The sequence below is a fragment of the Anopheles gambiae genome, chromosome 2 (assembly GCF_943734735.2).
Source record: "Anopheles gambiae chromosome 2, idAnoGambNW_F1_1, whole genome shotgun sequence".
Lineage (NCBI taxonomy): Eukaryota > Metazoa > Arthropoda > Insecta > Diptera > Culicidae > Anopheles > Anopheles gambiae.
The window spans coordinates 57542605-57560656 of NC_064601.1; the positions used below are offsets into that span (position 1 = coordinate 57542605).

Sequence of the window (18052 nt, forward strand, 5' to 3'; positions counted from 1 at the left end):
AGTAATATTGTAGTAACGCTACACTCTCTGGACGATGAGAAATACATTTTAGCTACTAAAAGTTTTTGCTTTATCATCGCATCTACCGTCATAATATGGTCGAACACGATCCAACGATAACGTTCTCTCAAGGCTCGGTAGAACAAACAGACGGATGCAAACACAAATCGTAGTAGATGATTCATGGTAAAAACTGGACATGGTGAAAAGTTGGGCCAGTAAAGCGCAATCCATCCCTAAACTCAGCATGAGTGAGGCTTTTCTAGAGTATCAGATTCGGAGTCATGTTTTTTTCCAAACTGTCTGCCATCTCTTATTCGTGGATTTCATGTGAGCTGTATTTTTATTATATACCATTAAGTTATTTATGTACAAATGAGATACTAAGGACATGAATTAACACATTAGAATCTTACGAAAGTGCTTGAAATACAAATAAGAAAATAGAAAAATATTGGTAGCTCCATTGTAATAATATGTAATATGTTTTAGAATAAAACATTTATTTACAGTTTCGATCTATCAAAAAAGAAATTAATAAAAACATGATTAATTTAACATGAATGAGCACCAGGAGTTCGGTGAAAAATTTGGAAAAGCTTGAATAAAATAGATAATTTAGGGACATCAGGGTACGGTATGAAATTGTAATTCTATATTTTTCGCGTTCAGTTATTTTTCTTGCTAATATGTTGTCAATATTTTTTCGCCCCACTGAAAATGTATGCATGTGTTTCTAGGGTAAAATTTTCTCTGGTAGGAGATTCTTGCTTATACGCAAGGAGTACTTTTGGTAAACAGCCTCACTGTCACTTGGAGACACGTCAGTTTGCGTCGTCTAGTTACATACGTCGATACACAACGCCTGGTGATGGCAATGACACAACCATAGGTGACAGAGTGGTACTGCATGCTACGAAACGGTAGTTGGAAATCGTTTTTTGAAAATGATTGATTGATCACCACATGTCAATTGTAAACAATTGGTCCTTCTCTTGTTCTCACTGTGTTTTGTATGTGAGTTCAGCACTGTGATATGCGTAAACGTGCATGCTTCAGCTACACAATTTGGGACTGTGCTTGAAAATCGGTGTGGAAGTTTTTGCTTGCAGATAGGATAGGGCGCCGTCGGTTCGACATAGAGGATTTTCCAGCACCTGTGCATATAGGAAATTATGAGGAACATGGTATACTGCTAACAAGAGCTTGGTTATAGACGCTAGAGTGCTTTGTTTGAAGAGTAGGATCAGAATGAATGAATGTACAGTGCAAAAAACATTTGGTCACCGAGATTTGTCATCAAGGGATCAAATATCATAAAAGCATTGAACCTTCATGTATAGCAATTTCCATGCGTTTTCTCGCGATAACAGCAAAGACATTGATTCCTGGAGGTCAAACACAAGCAATTTATCATGTTTAGAAGTATAGGTGGAACGAGAAAAAAGGTGCCAGCAAGAAGAATTTACCAGCGTACGATTGGACGATTTTACTGAATGTCAAAACAAGACATTTTTTGTATCGACAAACGACAAGATTTTTTTAAGTACAAAAAAGTACAGGAATAAAGATAAATATAATTTAAAGTAAAAACCATAAAGCAAAGCAATGCTCAGGGAAGTGGTAATTAGAAATAGAGTGGGATTTCAGTTTAAATCGCTATCTGTGCAAGATGTTTTTTGCGTAAACAAAAAAAAACACAAATGCTGTTGAATTGGAACATTATAAGAATGTTGAGGAGTGAGAAGTAATGTTTAAAGGGCAGTAAATGCATATAAATCTAAAACAAAAAGTATGCTTTTCGTGGGTTATCGCCTAGTAAAAAGAACCCATCCTTTTTGCTGCTATGGCCTGAAGGCGGAGAAGCAAAATTCACAGAAGTAGAAAAAGTGACTCGGAAAAGATTTTCTCCTATTTTTAAAAGACGTTTAATTTCTGTTGCTGTTGTTTTTTACAATCTGTTTGGTAGGGTGAGCATCATCGGGAGGATATTTTTTTCGTGTCTAGTTATAGCTTGAAGGACGCTACGAATGGTGTTGGTGTCATTTCTGGCTATCTGCAGAGCTAGGAAAATGTTAGTGAGCTACCGTAAATATGCGGTTTTCTGGATGTTATACCACCATGAATGAGATGAATAAATTTAAACGATTGCGAAATCAATTACAAGACTGCTTTTAATATCTTTAATATGCAAAATAAGTACTATTACATTTCACAGAACACAGTGGTAAAATGAGGTGGGCTTAATATTCAAAATACCTTATAACTTGAATAAGCCTATAAAAACTTGAAGAAATAGTTGAAGAAAATATACTCTCGTAAACTTATGTAAAAAAAAATCTGATAAAATTACAGTCCGAACTCACTGATTGAACTTCGATTCCCTGCCAACTATTGAATACGTGCTTTTTAGTTGGCACGTTTTTGAATACAAACAAATCTGAAATTTTTCTCGGCAAGTTATGAGATTTTTGTAAATTTTTCAAAAACCAGGTTTTCCATAAAAATGCATGATTTTTAACTGAACTGTCAGCCAACTATCGAACGTTCAACTAAAAAGCATGCCAATTAAAAAGCTTTCAACTATTGGATTCTGATTGTAGTACTTTAATAAAAAAGTTTATATGGTCTTTAGAGATCGAACTATCTTGGAAAAGGTTAACTTTGATTCGATGGAACAATTTTAGCTTAAAAACTCTTGTTCTTCAATTCTACGCGGACATGCGGGTCTATACATGCTTTCGAGACTTATTTCGTTCCATGCAGTCAGATAGTCAGTCCTTGGTACAGGAATAGGAAATCTCTTGTTTAAATAATCGTTTCTCATGGCTACAGAATATCTAGCAGAGCATTTCAATTAAAACTTATTTTTGTAATCCCTGCACATGGGAGAACATCTGTCTAAGGGGTTTCAGTATTTTCAGAATGATATTACGTGTAGGGTTATTTGCCAATTGTCGCTCATAGCCTAATTACTGCACACTTCATATAAATTGTTGTTTACCCAAATATTTATAAAACATTTATGAATGCCAGCATATTTTACGTATTGAACATTTCTGCCGCATGTTATACTGTTTTATTTTTTTAAAGAGCACTTGTTCGATTTTTTAAACATAAATGAAAATCTTTCATACTTTTCACTTTCATGAAAATCTTTCATGCTGTCACTGTGTAATCCACTGTTTAATAATGGGAAGAAAGAGAGTGTTTCGATCCTAATTATTGTCCAGCCTAATACCTCCTTTTTTCATCGTGCCATCAAACATATTTTGCGGGATTCTAGCTTGAAACTAGGCCAAACGTGTAATGTAACAGCGTTTTGTATTATGCTAAACACTATTCAATAGTAAAATATCCATTTCTGGGATCTTGTTAGTCTATTTAAATGTATTGGAAAGTGTACAATAATTGGATATAAAGTGTGCATCAATTGAATTTTGAGTTTTTATAAGAGTGCAATAATATTATTTTTGAGGTAGGTTTAAAAACCAGTATCGCAATTATTGGTATGAATAGATCTTGAAAGCAATTTAAAAATACCATCGAAACTACATTCTCCTACAGGAAGCAATCTCATTAGATAGTAAGTTTTTTTGTTTCTCGAATTTCCTTCGCGAACCGAATATTTTTGAGCAGAATTTTATTGATTTACATTCAATATTCAATATTATATTGAACCCTATAAAAAATTGTGTATACATTTAACGTTATGCCATCATTTGTCATAATAAAAAAGGTACTGCAATGAAAATTAAAAAAAAATATCTGCCGTTCGCGCCAGTCTAGATTTTAATACAGACGAGGGGTCTCCAAACTTTTCACTTCGCGGGCCGTATTGCTTAACAAATTTCGTTGTTGGAGGCAATTTTGACGTACCTTTAGCTAATGGACGAAAGTTTATATAATCTTCTAATGAAAAAAATACCAACTGGATGTATCAAAATTGTACAGATTTATATTATTGAAGTTCTATTTTAAACGTAAACATTGACATTTTGATTAAAATAATCAAAATAATAAACTTTTTGTTTTAGTCTTTAAAAAATCATCGTGGGCCGTATATTAGGCAATTGAGCCGCATGCGGCCCGTGGGCCATAGTTTGGAGACCCCTGGTCTAGACCGTGAACAACGTTGGCAATCAAATAAACCACAGGAGATCAAACATCCAAGATGACATGCGGAGTGTGTTATTATAGTGGATATCGATAATCAAAATACACACAAAAATATTCTAGACCAACTTTAACACATGTATGCTTTACAACAGTATTTTTTGTCTGCTGTTTTTTTAAATGTTTAGTTTAGTTTTGAAATGACGTGAATTTTTAAACAAAGTAATGATTTGTTTTGTCAGTTGAGCGGCCCTTGTAGAAAGGCCCAGAAGGAGGCAAGCATGGGATAAATTTAGGTAAAAAGACCTTGAATGATTCTGTAGGTTTAGGCTCTTATAGCATCCCAGCAGAGGCTTCACTCCCGTACCCACTGTGCAGACATTTTAAGATAGAGGGGATTCTCTTCATTCACCATAGAGGGAGGAAAAGCTGTTACAACGTGGACACCCACTTAACAAAATCTTTGTGCTGAGATAGCAGGGAATGGTTGTGATGAAATATGTTATATGTGGTATGCAGTTTAGTTCATTAAACAGTGATATTAATGTTAGCCAACATTTTTGTTGTGGGACTTCTTAGGATTGATGATTATCACGGTAATGGTTCAAACAAAATAAAAATTAGCGAAAACTAAACCGAAAGCATACAGACAATGAGAATTTGTGGCCTACGCACATTTTAGCTTACTAATGCAGATATGATCGAAAGTGTAAGAAGTTAATGTACTGGCGTTTTGTGATATTTTTTTTTGCAAAAAATTACATTATTTTCAGTTGAGGACTGTGGTTTTAAAATATCATTTCATGTAAAGCTATATTAAAAGCTTACGAGTTTAACTCATGTAGGTCCTGAACGGTTCCTAACACAGGATAAGTCCTGAACGGTTCCTAACACAGGATAAGTCACGTTATTAGTAGCACCTAAGAATGTTTTCAGTACAAAAAAAGAATTGAAAAGCATTAGAAATTTGAAAATTTTAATTAAAAACAGTAATAAAGCATATATAATCCAGCCAAAATACTAAGACTACAAATGAGTTATTTTTACCCGAAGACAGTATGTTTGCTGTGTGGCGTTTTTATCTCATTTTAGCAAGTAATGAGAATAGTTGAAAAGGGTCATACTTTTATTATATCTGCAAATGTGAATAGTATAAAAATACTTGGCTAAGAGTCTGTTAGTTTGCAGAATCTTTCTTTTTATTCCTCTAGAGTTATTAATTCGTTAATTAATTATGAAAAATTCAATCATGACCAATCAACTAATGAACCATAAACACAAATAAAATTTGAAAAAGTAGTCTCAATTCATTGAAAACAATAGTTTTAATTAGTTTTAATTACAATTTAAAAAACTGCATAGTTAAAAATACTTAAAACGAGCTACATTATTATGTGACTATGAGTGAGTTGTGAACATTCTAAAACTAAATTCAAAAATAACATTCACTCTGTAAGCCCTCAAGTGTATTTGAAAGGGTGTTTTAAGCCCAAAGAAACCATCTGCTCATCAACATATGGCGACGGAATTTAGGATTGTAAGTGAATATTTTTTATTAAAGGTACTGCTATAGTCATAAGCGTTGAAGAAACGGAGCTCTTGTGTATAATTGATTATGCTCTGTTCCCTTTATTGGGTGTCTAATTTTTGTTATGGCAATCATGCGCGGTTTTATGACTTAAGCTAGCTCTAATAGAGGCTATAATCAACCGATGTAAATTTTAATTTTCACGCCTATGCTGTGCTGCCGCACTTGGAGTCGATTTAGTTTGCGACCCGGTTTGGCGGCGATGATGTTGAGCTGTTAGTTGTAGGTTCGTAAAACATTTTGTTCTTGTGGAACATGCTACGGTTCCAGCGGTTACAATCAAAGCAACCCACAACTAATGCTTTAACCAAGGCCGTTTTTCTTGCCAACGCGTTCATTCCTTTTGCAATAGGATGAACTTCTCCAACAAGTGCTAGAGTCCATGGGTTGCGAGTAATTTAGGTGTCTACGGTTCTTTACAAGAGAAATTGTTCTGCAATTCATCAGTATCATCAAATTCTCTGTAGAGCTCAATGTACGGTGCCCTAAAGCAGGGTGGCGAAGTGAGTGATACATTTTTGCTTTCATGCTCATCTTCGTTTAGCGTACTGTTAAGAAGCAAGTGCGAAGAAAGCAACAACAGAGCAAGAATCATGTTAGATCGTTAATCAAAATCATTCAAAAGATTTCGGTTCTATTTCGTTTCGGGTACACCGTACATAGGTATACGATGTTAAGGTTCGAATGTATACCGAGGGCATGGTTTCGTAGTGATGACGGCGCCTCTTGTGAATGTCTAGGAGGCGTTGGCGCCCTTTGTGATGCTGGGTGGGTAAGGCATGTTTATAAGTGTTTTGTTACAATTCCCGTTCCAGAGTAAAAATATCGTTTGTCGTGACAGGGTACAGTGAGACGATTATCCCTTAATAAAACTGAGCCTTATCAAATTTCAAACCGTTTAGCAGCGGTGATTTTATTGATCCCTAGAGAAAACGGTCCACTCTCGGAGACAAATGATTGCTTGACCTGTCGACTTCACACGGTAGACCTCTGAACCACCCTCTATTTAATACGACAGGGTAAAGCGACGGTCTTTCAGCAATCGCTGGATATCTGCGAAGGGTGGATTGTATGTGGAATGATAACATAATATTTTTAAGCAGATTAGCACATCATGGTCCATTTTTCTTCTCCACTCCCTAGTACGAAATACACAACTTCCTGCTGTTTTTCGCGTTTATTCAATCCTCCAACACAGCTCCTGGAGAATGTCCGTTCCAAAAAGGGAGTGGTAGTTCTTGAAGGAATTTCCTGCTTCGAGGTGTGTACTCTTGTTATTCATGTGTATTTATTTGATAAACACTCACATTTTTTGTAGCAATGGTAGACTGGGAGTTTTTCTATGACACAAGCAATGTTGTGCAAGGGTGTGTGCCTGCCCTTTGCTCTTTCGCTCTTGTGCGAGCGTCGTGTGGTGAAATAAATCTACAAGAAAAGCGGTAACGATTAGGGGAAACGTAGTCTGGCCTGGGCAAAACCAGCGAAAACCGCATACACCGATGCTGGCTAAAGTAAGACTTTAAAAAAATGCTAAACCGAGCGAGTAAAGCGATGATGACGACAATATAATTTATAGTAGTCATAAAATTACAATGTCAACCACAAGAAGTGGCACTTCTGCAGCTTCGGAAGCATTGATAGAGTGAGTCTCACCGCTAGGACCGCAGTTGATGTTGTTGATCTGTGGTTACGATAAAGAATCTGAGAATGTATGATAGGAGTTGAGCAGGAGTGTGGGTTGAACTTAAATGTTGCACTAGTGTGCTTCAACAATTGTACAAACGAATTGAAATTTTAAATTGCTCAAGATCCGTGTATTACACAGTCACAAAGCCAGAAAAATTAACATGCGATTCTAATGGTTTAGATTTGATGAGAGTTTCATGATTGTTTAAGTTTTATTGAAAAAAGTGTATTTTATATCTGTTGCAACTATTCAAATCATTTGAATTAATTATTCTATGTTGTTGTTTATAGTAAATGACTACACGTTGCATATTATTGTAACTTAAATAATAATAATAATAATCATAATAATAAGAATAACAAATTTATTTGATTCTGCAGGAAATTCTAAACCATAATAAATATAAAGTATCTTTCAATTAATGATTGCTGTATTCACAGTAGAATGCATTCAGGTTTAGCTAACAACTTCAGAAACAAAATACGGTAGTCCATGCATAGTTATGGAATGTACTGTGTGTACACAGTTTTTACAAAACAGGCAGCTGAAATCATTTCGCTAGATGAAGTGGACACTGTTACCGGGTAGATGAAGTAGATTATAAAGTATAGCAATGAAAAATTAGCAGTCGGAAACAGGTTTCTGCGGTTAGCCCAGACTGTTCAACGATGGCAGATGCAATTGAACTCGCTAAAATTGACTTTGATCCGTCAGTTAAAGTTGATAGCGCATAGTGGCAGAAGGGCAACAAAACGCCACAAACCATTTGCGAGAGAGCAAGTAAAAGGAAAATAATTCATTGCTATACGAATTGAAGTCGACTCATAACTAAGTTTTTTGTATCACGTATGTGGTTTAGAAATCATCTTTCTTTGTGTAACCTGTTATTTTACTTCATTTGTCATACGAGTGTATTTCTACCATAGTTGTTTTTTTCTTTTGGCCTGTCATTCTTGTTTCTTAAGGTACCTTTTGATCTTTTTTTACCGAACGGCTGTTTATGTTTGCTGAGTGCAAACGCCTTGCAGGATTGGGCTTGGCATGCTGCATGCATCGTGCGTAAGAATTCAAAAGTTTATTAATGTTGTGGATGGAAATACCTTTGGCGATAGGTTCTGTTTGAGTTGGATGTTATCATTCTACTTTACACGAAGAAATTGACATGATAGAAAACAGCGGTTATGAATAATATGGAGCTGCTGTAAGCGAGAGATAATTGAAACAAAAAATTGTGAAATCCCGTTAGACATTATCTAGCTTTCACTAAATGCATATGCACGGTAGTAGATGTAGAATATTCGAATGTTGCTCTTATTCGATTTTATAATGTTACCCTTTGTATATCCTTCAGTTATGCAGTTGTGTGTAAGTATGCAACAATAAAACGCGAAATGGGTTTGATATTTATATGCAAAACGAACAATGCAGCACAACGCCATATGAAAAATGTTTTATTGTATAAATTTTGTTGTGACGAAGAAAACATTTACGATTTTGTGCAGCTTTCGTTCAAAAAGTCATATATTTAGAAAAACTTGTTAGACTTTGCATACTTGGGTTGAAAAACATTGTTTTTCATTTGAATTTGCACCTACACCTTAACACTCACACGAAACTCAGCATACATCTTTAGTAAATTTTCATTGTAGTGATAGGAACTTATTGTTGTCAGCAAAGACTTGAATTTACGAAAAATGGTCTTAGATATCAGTGATTTATTGATGACTCATAACAGGATAATCCTTCGTATGGGAGGTACTGTCGAACATGTTGTTAAGTATGAGAGTCGGCTGTACCACGGGACTGGCCTAGCAGTGGTAAGAACTGCAATGATTCGTTGCTCTTACTATGTGTGATAAACCTACGCAGGTAAGGTAATACAAGAACGTAAACACAGTCCGTAAAGATGTTATATTTTTAAAAGAACATGATCATTAATCATACTAATGCCAAATACAACGCATAAAAAGCGTGCCTAGCTATTCAAATTCTTTTTTGCTGAGGTTTTTCTTCTGTCCATATGAGTGATTGAAAAAAATTGGTAGAATCCGTTGCATAGTGATGCGTGTGTCAGACATTGACGTTGATGTGCAGGTTACGATGTGTAGAGTGATCGTACCGAAGCGTTGGTCCCGTTGAAAGAACTGTGGGTAACATGTGTCATTGGTGTTACAGGAAACTCGCGTTATCTGTTAGGCCGCTATACTCGATGATGATTTTATGTTACAGTTCTTCTTGGATTCTTCCATACACATTTCGCGTTGAATGGAGACGCGTGGTTGTAGGCAGATACAATGGTGGAATAGATAATATTTTCAAATGAGTGATGGGGTCAAAGCCATCGGGGCAATTGTGAGGAAGACAACAATTAAAACATAAACAACTGGAATTGTGAGTTATTAAAGAATACCGTTTGGAAATTTACGGGAGATTTTAGTTTGTAATTAAAATAGCCGACTCGATGGAGTTTGTAGTTAATATCTAAAAAAGTAGAGCAAATTGGTCTACAAAGTAGATCAACAAATGTAAAAACTGAACCAACTCGTAAAACATTATGGTCTCAGATTATACGTAAGCAATCAGTTAAACAACATGATGAACGACAAAATTCCGGCAAATTTGTGAGTTTTGGTTATATTTTTAATTACCAATTAATTCATTAATTGCAATAATAGGATTTAGTCAGTGCGATAGCGTGGCTAGCTTAAGGCATTTTTTGTCATGGTGTCTCTTAACCATAGACGTATAATAGTGCAATGTGCACAATGTGCATAGGTATGATTTTGGTGTAAAAGATTGACACTTCCAATTTGTTGATTTGATTGAACTTTGATGCCCCACAACCAAATATTAGAAAAAGACAGAGGCGATTATACAGCCTCAATGAACCATTACTATATGTAATGAACAAATTTAACACTACAGATCAGTTTGACTTTAGCTATTTACATTTAATAAACCGAATTGTTGCTGCTGGAATGATGCACGGACTAGGTGGGGATCATTTTAGTGACATGGTCTTTTAAGAAATGTTTAAAAAATATGCTTAAAATTAAAAAAAAAACTAGAGTAAATGTACCAGTATTGGGCAGGTTAGTGCAGCAGTTTCACTTAAACAGCTCGTACACTAACAATATTTATTATTTTTCTTGAATGTGACATTATTATGGACGATAAACTATCGTATTATGTTGTGCTATCTTTTATTTGCCGTTTTAAATGCATTTTCTAGCGATATTCATGAAAATGTAAACACTGATTTTGTTCCTATTTTCGGCAGGCTGTGCTCCTATTTTCGGCAACGCGAATACGGGTCGGTAATCAATGCCAATAGGTAGACAAAAATGTTTAAAACAATTTTACACTCTCACTTTCCTAAAATTAGTGTTTTAAAGTACTTAAATTATTAATTTTATGTTGCCCATTTTGGGCATTTTGCTCGCAATTTTTACAGTCACTTTGATTTGAATTACAATCAAAGTAGGCATTGGAAAAATGAGACTGCCTGACGGCTATAGAGTAGGGCTCCCACCGGCTCACAAATTATTATTTTTCTCTCAAGTTATTTGATTATTTATAGTGAAATTGGTGATATTTGATACAAGAAATGTCGTTTTATGTGTCGACATACGCATTGCAGTTTTCTGATGAAGTTTGAAATGTACATTCAACGAAATCAAAAGTGTATTTTTGTTTCAAGTTTTGGCAGGAGCCAACAGCATTGATCTGTCAAAAATCAACATTTACCGTGTATCAATTTTCGGCAGCATTTAAAGTGAATAATTACTTGTTTTTAGTGATCTTAAAATTCCAAGCGGGCTAGTATAAATTCTGCAACCAATGAGTCGTTTATAAAAACCAAACTTTCATGGTTTAAGTGCTCTGGTTCTCTTAATAATGAAAACTGCCGAACTATTGGCTAACAGTAAATCTGCCGAAACATATTGAACTCTGCACATTTTGTTTGATATTTTGAAAAATATGCAAGGAAATGATGTGAAACTTCGTATATGAATAACAAATGAGCATATCTCTATTTAAAAAATAAGTGTTAAGACAATTTTTAACATGTTTCTGCGTAATTACACGTTTTTAGTTACCCTGCCGAAAACAGGTACACTGCCGAATACTGGTACAGTTACCCTAATTAAAATTTGTCTTATGACTTAAAAATATTTCAAATTCCGGCTTTTCTTTATTTTGAGTGCTTCTACCAATGTTCTTAATCTAAAACTTTTACAGCAGTGCTCTACTAGTGCTATAAGTGCTCATTCTTAAAAATACAACGTATTTTTCGACATATGTATATATATATAGGACATTAAGAATAATTATGTATTTCGTTAAAAAGACGATTTCCTTGTTTTACTTAGTTTTTTTCCTTTCAGTATAATATTATGTTATTATCATTGTTATTATTTAATTATTTAAATCGACGTAGACCCACGATTTGACATTTCAACATTTTATAAAAATATGCCTTTTGGATCAAGTATCAGCGTCAACAAAGTGGAGTTATTTTAGTTGAACCAACTTATAGAATAATTATGCAGTTAAGTTTGGAGCATAAGGGATTTATACGTTTATTCTCTCCGGGCTGTAGTGTTACCTCCTGGTGCGTAAATTAACGACGGGGGATTGTCATGCATGCTGTGTTGTGCACAGCTAGCGCAGCTCCAACAGTTCCGGAAGTCTTCTGTAATATGGATTACAAGCCGTGAGGGTAGTTAGCAGTAAATCATCCACAATATAACCACTTCACTCACGCCTTCACTCTTATGATGTTATCCTTTGGATAGAATACGAAGGGAAGTAAGATACACAGAATTAGCTCGAGTATAACGAGAGAAGGTGCATAATGGCATGTAAACTGTGCCCATTGAAACTATTACACGTCGAATAAAATATTGTCTCCGAATTGGACGCTACATGGCTCATTGGTATGTTCAACATTTTGATTCACCAGCACAAGGGCTGCAGTAGTATCTTAATCAATTTATATTTATACAAAGCATAGACACGCATCAAAGTCAAATGGATACGGCAGTGAAAAGGATGGTAGATGAGACTATTTTAACACGTTCAGCCCGGAGCTGATTTTCATCAACTTTCCGTTCCGCCGGCATCTAGAACGCAAGCAGTGGATTTTGAACCATGTAGAAAAATGAGTTTTCGCTATAATTTCAACCCTCTCTGTTCATCAATACTGTTGTGTATGGAATGAGGTTTTATCAACTGCAATCATTCTTAGAACACTATTATTTTACTTGCCCACTGCTGCTGCTGCATGCAAGAAGACTACAGTTATTCGCAATTTTGTTTGACCCCAGCAAAAGACCAATAGCAGGCCCCATGGCCTGCTACCAGCGTACGGGAAAGTTCACTGGCAGGCCCTGAGGCCTGCCACCGGGATGGACGTGTTAATGGAGAATATGTAAAAACTAATCAATGATGTAATGTGAAAACAGTAGCAGAGTTGTGAAATGTTTCGGTAGGTGTTGAGATGGTATATTGTCAAGGTAATTTTTTAAGTTCATATCATATGTTATCGTTGCCAATATTTTTTTAATATTTATAATACCTAGGAGTAAACAAAATTTGAAAATGAGGATTATTCTATGAGCGATGATTTTAACACATTCTGAATTAATGATTTCATCGCCAAAGGTCTAAAGCATTCTTATAACCAAATCAGCTGTGCAATTACATCACAATCGTTACTTACATGGTTAATTTTAATATCATGTAACTAACCTTTGGAAAGCTTAATTGCGAGCAGCATGTCGTTTGTATTTAAAAAGATTATATTTAAATGAAAATTATAAGTTATTAGCGGATTTTACGAAAAATATATCATATTGTTTGAATTTCTAGCAAGATAGCCAGTTCTTGGGAAATTATCAATATTCAATCTCCGTATGTACCGATCCCTCATGCGTGGGACAGACTTCTTCTATTTGGCGTAACGTCCTACGCGGACATGCCGAACTATACAGGCTTTCGAGACTTATTCAGTACCATACAACCGGGTAGTTAGTCCTTGTTACAGGAGGACGGTGCATTCCAGGCTTGAACCCACGACGGGAATGTTGTTAACTTTAAACTGATTTAACGACTGCATCACGAGGCCGCCTGGAGGGGCTGACTATCCTATTATAAATACACATACAAGTTATACACAGCCAAACTCATTAGTGATTTTAGGCAGATATAAATTGAATATTTATTGAGTAAGTAAATTGTATTGAGTACGTCGTACGACTTGACGGCTGTTTCATGAGAAGGGCCCCTTAAAGTCGCGCAAAATAAAGATAATATTCATATTCAAATATTACAACTAAAATCATATATATATATATATATATATATATATATATATATATATATATATATATATATATATATATATATATATATATATATATATATATATATATATATATATATATATATATATATATATATATATATATATATATATATATATATATATATATATATATTGTATGCAATTATTATATACTTTTTTTTCAATACATTTCATACATTTCATTGTATGTATGAAGGTAATCCATAGCAAGTATTGTTAACTAAGATATTATCAAACAGAGTTCTTCAACCTTTTTCGCACCACGGACTACATTGCTTTCGTTTTGCGTAGTTGAGAGATGCGTAGTGATAGATTCTTTTTTGTTGTCTGTGTCTGGAACAGTTTTGATATAATTGATACGATTTATTTTGTCAAAAATAACGATTGTATTTTTTTTGTGGAAACAAACAAACTCTTAATAATATTATTTTGCGGATCACGTCTATTTGCGTCACGAACCACTGAAGAGGTGTATACAGAAGGAACTGCTGATTGCATATTCATTTTGATGATTTAGTTGCGATACAACTAGCGATGCTACTTATCGTTGTCATTAATAGTTGTGGAAGACATGAAAGGAATGTAAGGGTTGTAACCATAGCAATGAAATGAACGAAACAAATGAATATAAGGGGGGCATGGAATCTTTTCCGTTGCTAGGTCACACATTACAGTCTTGAATTAAATGGTGTACAAAACATGACAGATTTACATACCTTGTGCAGTCGCTTTGCGTGCTGTTTTTTTTTCCTTCATCCAGGGATACTCTGGTACGGACTCCATGTTATCACTGGGTCCAATTGGAATTCCTTGCGTAACAAGTTTGGGACTCTCGCTATCGATATGTGTCAAAAATTCAGCCATTGAGGGTTGTGAGTTGATAAAACCACTTTCGTTTTGCATCCAATAAGATGTGTCCGCGATACGTTGCTGCTGATGTGGCTGCTGCTGCGTAGCAGCTTGAGCGCCGAGGGGTTCTACGGAAGTTATAACGGATAACTGGGTGGCAACTCGTGTTGTTTTATCACAGATCACTTGTTTTCGGCCGATTAATTGAGTGCTACCTGCGATGATGGTTTGCTGCTGCTGGTTTGTGGTAAGTGAAACTTGCTGAGCATTGGTTATATCTGTTTCACTTCCAACCACGACTGCTGTTCCGACATGAAGCGAACCGATCGCCGGAGATTCAGATTTAATTTGCGCACCCATGTGTTCGAGAGAATTGCAAACCTCTTGCATTGCCAGGGTGATATGAAACTGATCCAAGTCGTAACAAGTGTACAAGCTATTGTACTATTTGAATTTACCGAACGAATAGCTTTGTCCAACAATTTATGAATTGTTTTCTTCAATTTGAGAGAATTATATTCCTATCAAGTTGATTGTAACTTTTTTTCATTCAAAACGCAATCAAATGGTTAGATGACCATTGATCACTTTGTAATGTGGTGTAATGATCATCATGAAACACATAACTAAATTGTTGTATCAAAAACAAGAACAAAAGATGAACAACTTTCTAGAACATTGCTCTATTCTTCACCAGAAACTCATTTAATTATATTATCGCACCATTGTCACGTCATACATATCAATGGGGTTATTTTCAACATGGTGGAACACGATTTTCACCTTTTTATTTCGAACAATACCTTTGTATCGGGATGTAATCGATAGCGGCAATGCTTACAGTATGTCCACGTTAAAATTTATAGCACAACACTCTGATATGTTTGACGATTGCTGCAAAAAACGTTGCATTCATTTCCTCTTATTTTACTTATCATTCCGTCAAAAGAACTTTAGAGAAGACATAAAAAACGAAGTAACGACTTATAACGACTGGTACACGTGGCAGCGGCAAAGATCATATTACGAGAGCTTGTCGGTTTGAAATACTTGGGGTAGTATCGCTTACAATAACACTCGAGTATCGCATATTTTCCTGTACTTTCCACGCATTGATGTCACCACAGATAGCACAACACCATTTAGATAAGTACACAAACGATTTAATCAACATAAAAACGGTATCACCAACATACAAGGATGTTTCCGGAATGAACGATACTAAATATTTGCATAAATCAAGCACCAGTTTAAACGATAAATTTAAAAAAAACACACAACAAACACTATATACAGGACGGGATGCCGAATACCGCTTTATGATAAGTGCGATTTTACCACTCAATAAATTAACACATTTCCACAAATGAAAACCAAGTTTCAAAAAATACTTTGATTCCTTACATAAATTGGTTTACAGAAATTATCAAAACGCTTTTTTTAATAACACCAGCATTTTCACCTTGTCCACTTTTTTGGTTTGTTTGTCGAAACGTATTAGCATGTCAAAACCGTCACTAGCTTTTCTAAAACAACCTCAATGGACATAAAATTCCGCAATCTAGTCCAAGGCAGTTTTACGTATTCGATGTGTCGTAAGCGAACGATGTGTAACAGCTAACTGACCATTTTGAAACTAAGGCGTTTGCGTTGGTAAAATGTGGTTGGCTGGCAAAGTTAACATTTTTCTCAGGAACAGGAAATAGAAAGAGAACAAAACACTGGGATTTTCTTTTCTCGCCAACATTGGTGGCGAAAACAGTAACACGCCTTCTTTTTCGATGTGTACGCAAGCGTACTTGAGTGTGTGTGTGATTATTTCTTGCTGCTACTGTCAGGGATGAGCAAGCGAAAACAATTTGGCAACAATCTACAAACGATTCAGAGATTGTCATGTTTTGGATTTGAAACAACATGAAGATGAAAAATCTACGAATTGTACAATGATTCAGCTGTATATGATATTTATGAATTGAAGGGGTTGTTTAATATCTTTGATCAGAAATCTTCTAAACCCAACAAAGAAAATATTCCTTTTTAAATTTCATACTTTCATATTTTCAAATTTTCATTTTTATTACTTATTATAGCCTATTCACTAAACTTCACTAAGGTAGTAAGTAATAAAACAATATGTATAATATAGTAATAAACAGTATGGATCAAGAATGGTTTTTAATCCCTGATCTCTGGCGTGAAGTTTTCTGTCAGCTAATGAAGTTGGGAATAGTATTGAAATCGATAGCATAATATATTACTTTATTACTCTTGAGAATTTAATAAATATTTACAAATTATGACTAATAACGACTTTGTGTTTAACACTGGCTCTATTGTTAAATAGAAAATAACCGACAAGCGTGTTGGTAAAGTATTTACTAATTAAAAATAATTATTCGCTTGGTGGGTTGATCAATAGAGATAAATTTAGAGCCATCGGATATATAAATCAGATTTGAAATGTGTTTTGACCGTTTTTCTTTGGAGTTGTTTCCAGTAGAAGATCATTCAGTTATCTAGATAAAATATCTTACATTACAAAATGTTTAATTAAAGTTGCCAAGAAGAAAATAGTATTGAATTGTACCCCGAAAAGCGAAATGAGTAGAGAAAACATGTTTATTATCTCTTTTATGGATTATATTTTTAAGAATTAGTAGATAATCCTATCTGTAGCAATCATACATGTAGATAGATATTGCACGGGTATTTGCTGCATTTGCGCTTTCATGAAATGTTTATAACGAGTGTGACACATAAGTTTATTTTTATTTCTTTCAAACCTGTTGTCACGTACTAAGAAACAAACAGTGAAAAATAAACATGAATTATAAACAATAAAGCAACATAGGCTGCTCGTTATGAGTATAAAAACCGCGTACTGAAACAATTCATAAACTAAAACGTTATTAAAGAAGCAATCGAAAATTATATTAGTGGTTATTTTAAGATTACAGGGGAAATTTGAAGCCCTGAAACACATACTCAGTTTATTCATACATTTATTTAATGTTTTTACGTTTACCTTAGCTTGTTTAACTTCAACATGTTACAAACGTTTTAACTTTTGAAATAAAACTCTTGTATGAAAAAAGTATCAACATTACAAAGCAAACAGGATTAATCTATAAAGAGCAAGCAGCACAAACCAAAATAAAAAAAAAAGATAAAAGGGTGGAATCATATGTGAAATATGATTACTGCATTTGAGATAATTTCAAACACGTTTTCAGTTTTCGTATGCAAAGCTAGCTAAATAGACAAGGCTTAGTTTTTAGTGTCTTTCTGCACTGAAAAACACCTCCAGGAGTTTACATATAGATGCGTATTATTAAGTAAATTAATTTTCCTACTTGGAACATTTGACGACGTTCAACGCGTTCTCCGGCGAATTAAAATATGTGCACTTCCAGATATTGACTCGTAGAAATATGATCTGGAA

The 18052-nt window shown here is 34.7% G+C and overlaps 1 protein-coding gene across 1 annotated transcript in view; it reads right to left on the minus strand.

The window, feature by feature from the left end:
- Positions 1-16250, minus strand: part of LOC5667717 (homeotic protein proboscipedia) — a 35827-nt gene extending 19577 nt beyond the window's left edge. The window contains exons 1-2 of the mRNA XM_061644986.1: positions 16015-16250; positions 14478-15236 (exon numbers count right to left, since the gene is read on the minus strand). Coding sequence (XP_061500970.1) covers positions 14478-15000 — 523 coding nt within the window. The 5' untranslated portion in view covers positions 15001-15236; positions 16015-16250. The remainder of the gene's footprint in view (positions 1-14477; positions 15237-16014) is intronic.
- Positions 16251-18052: the final 1802 nt, after the last annotated feature.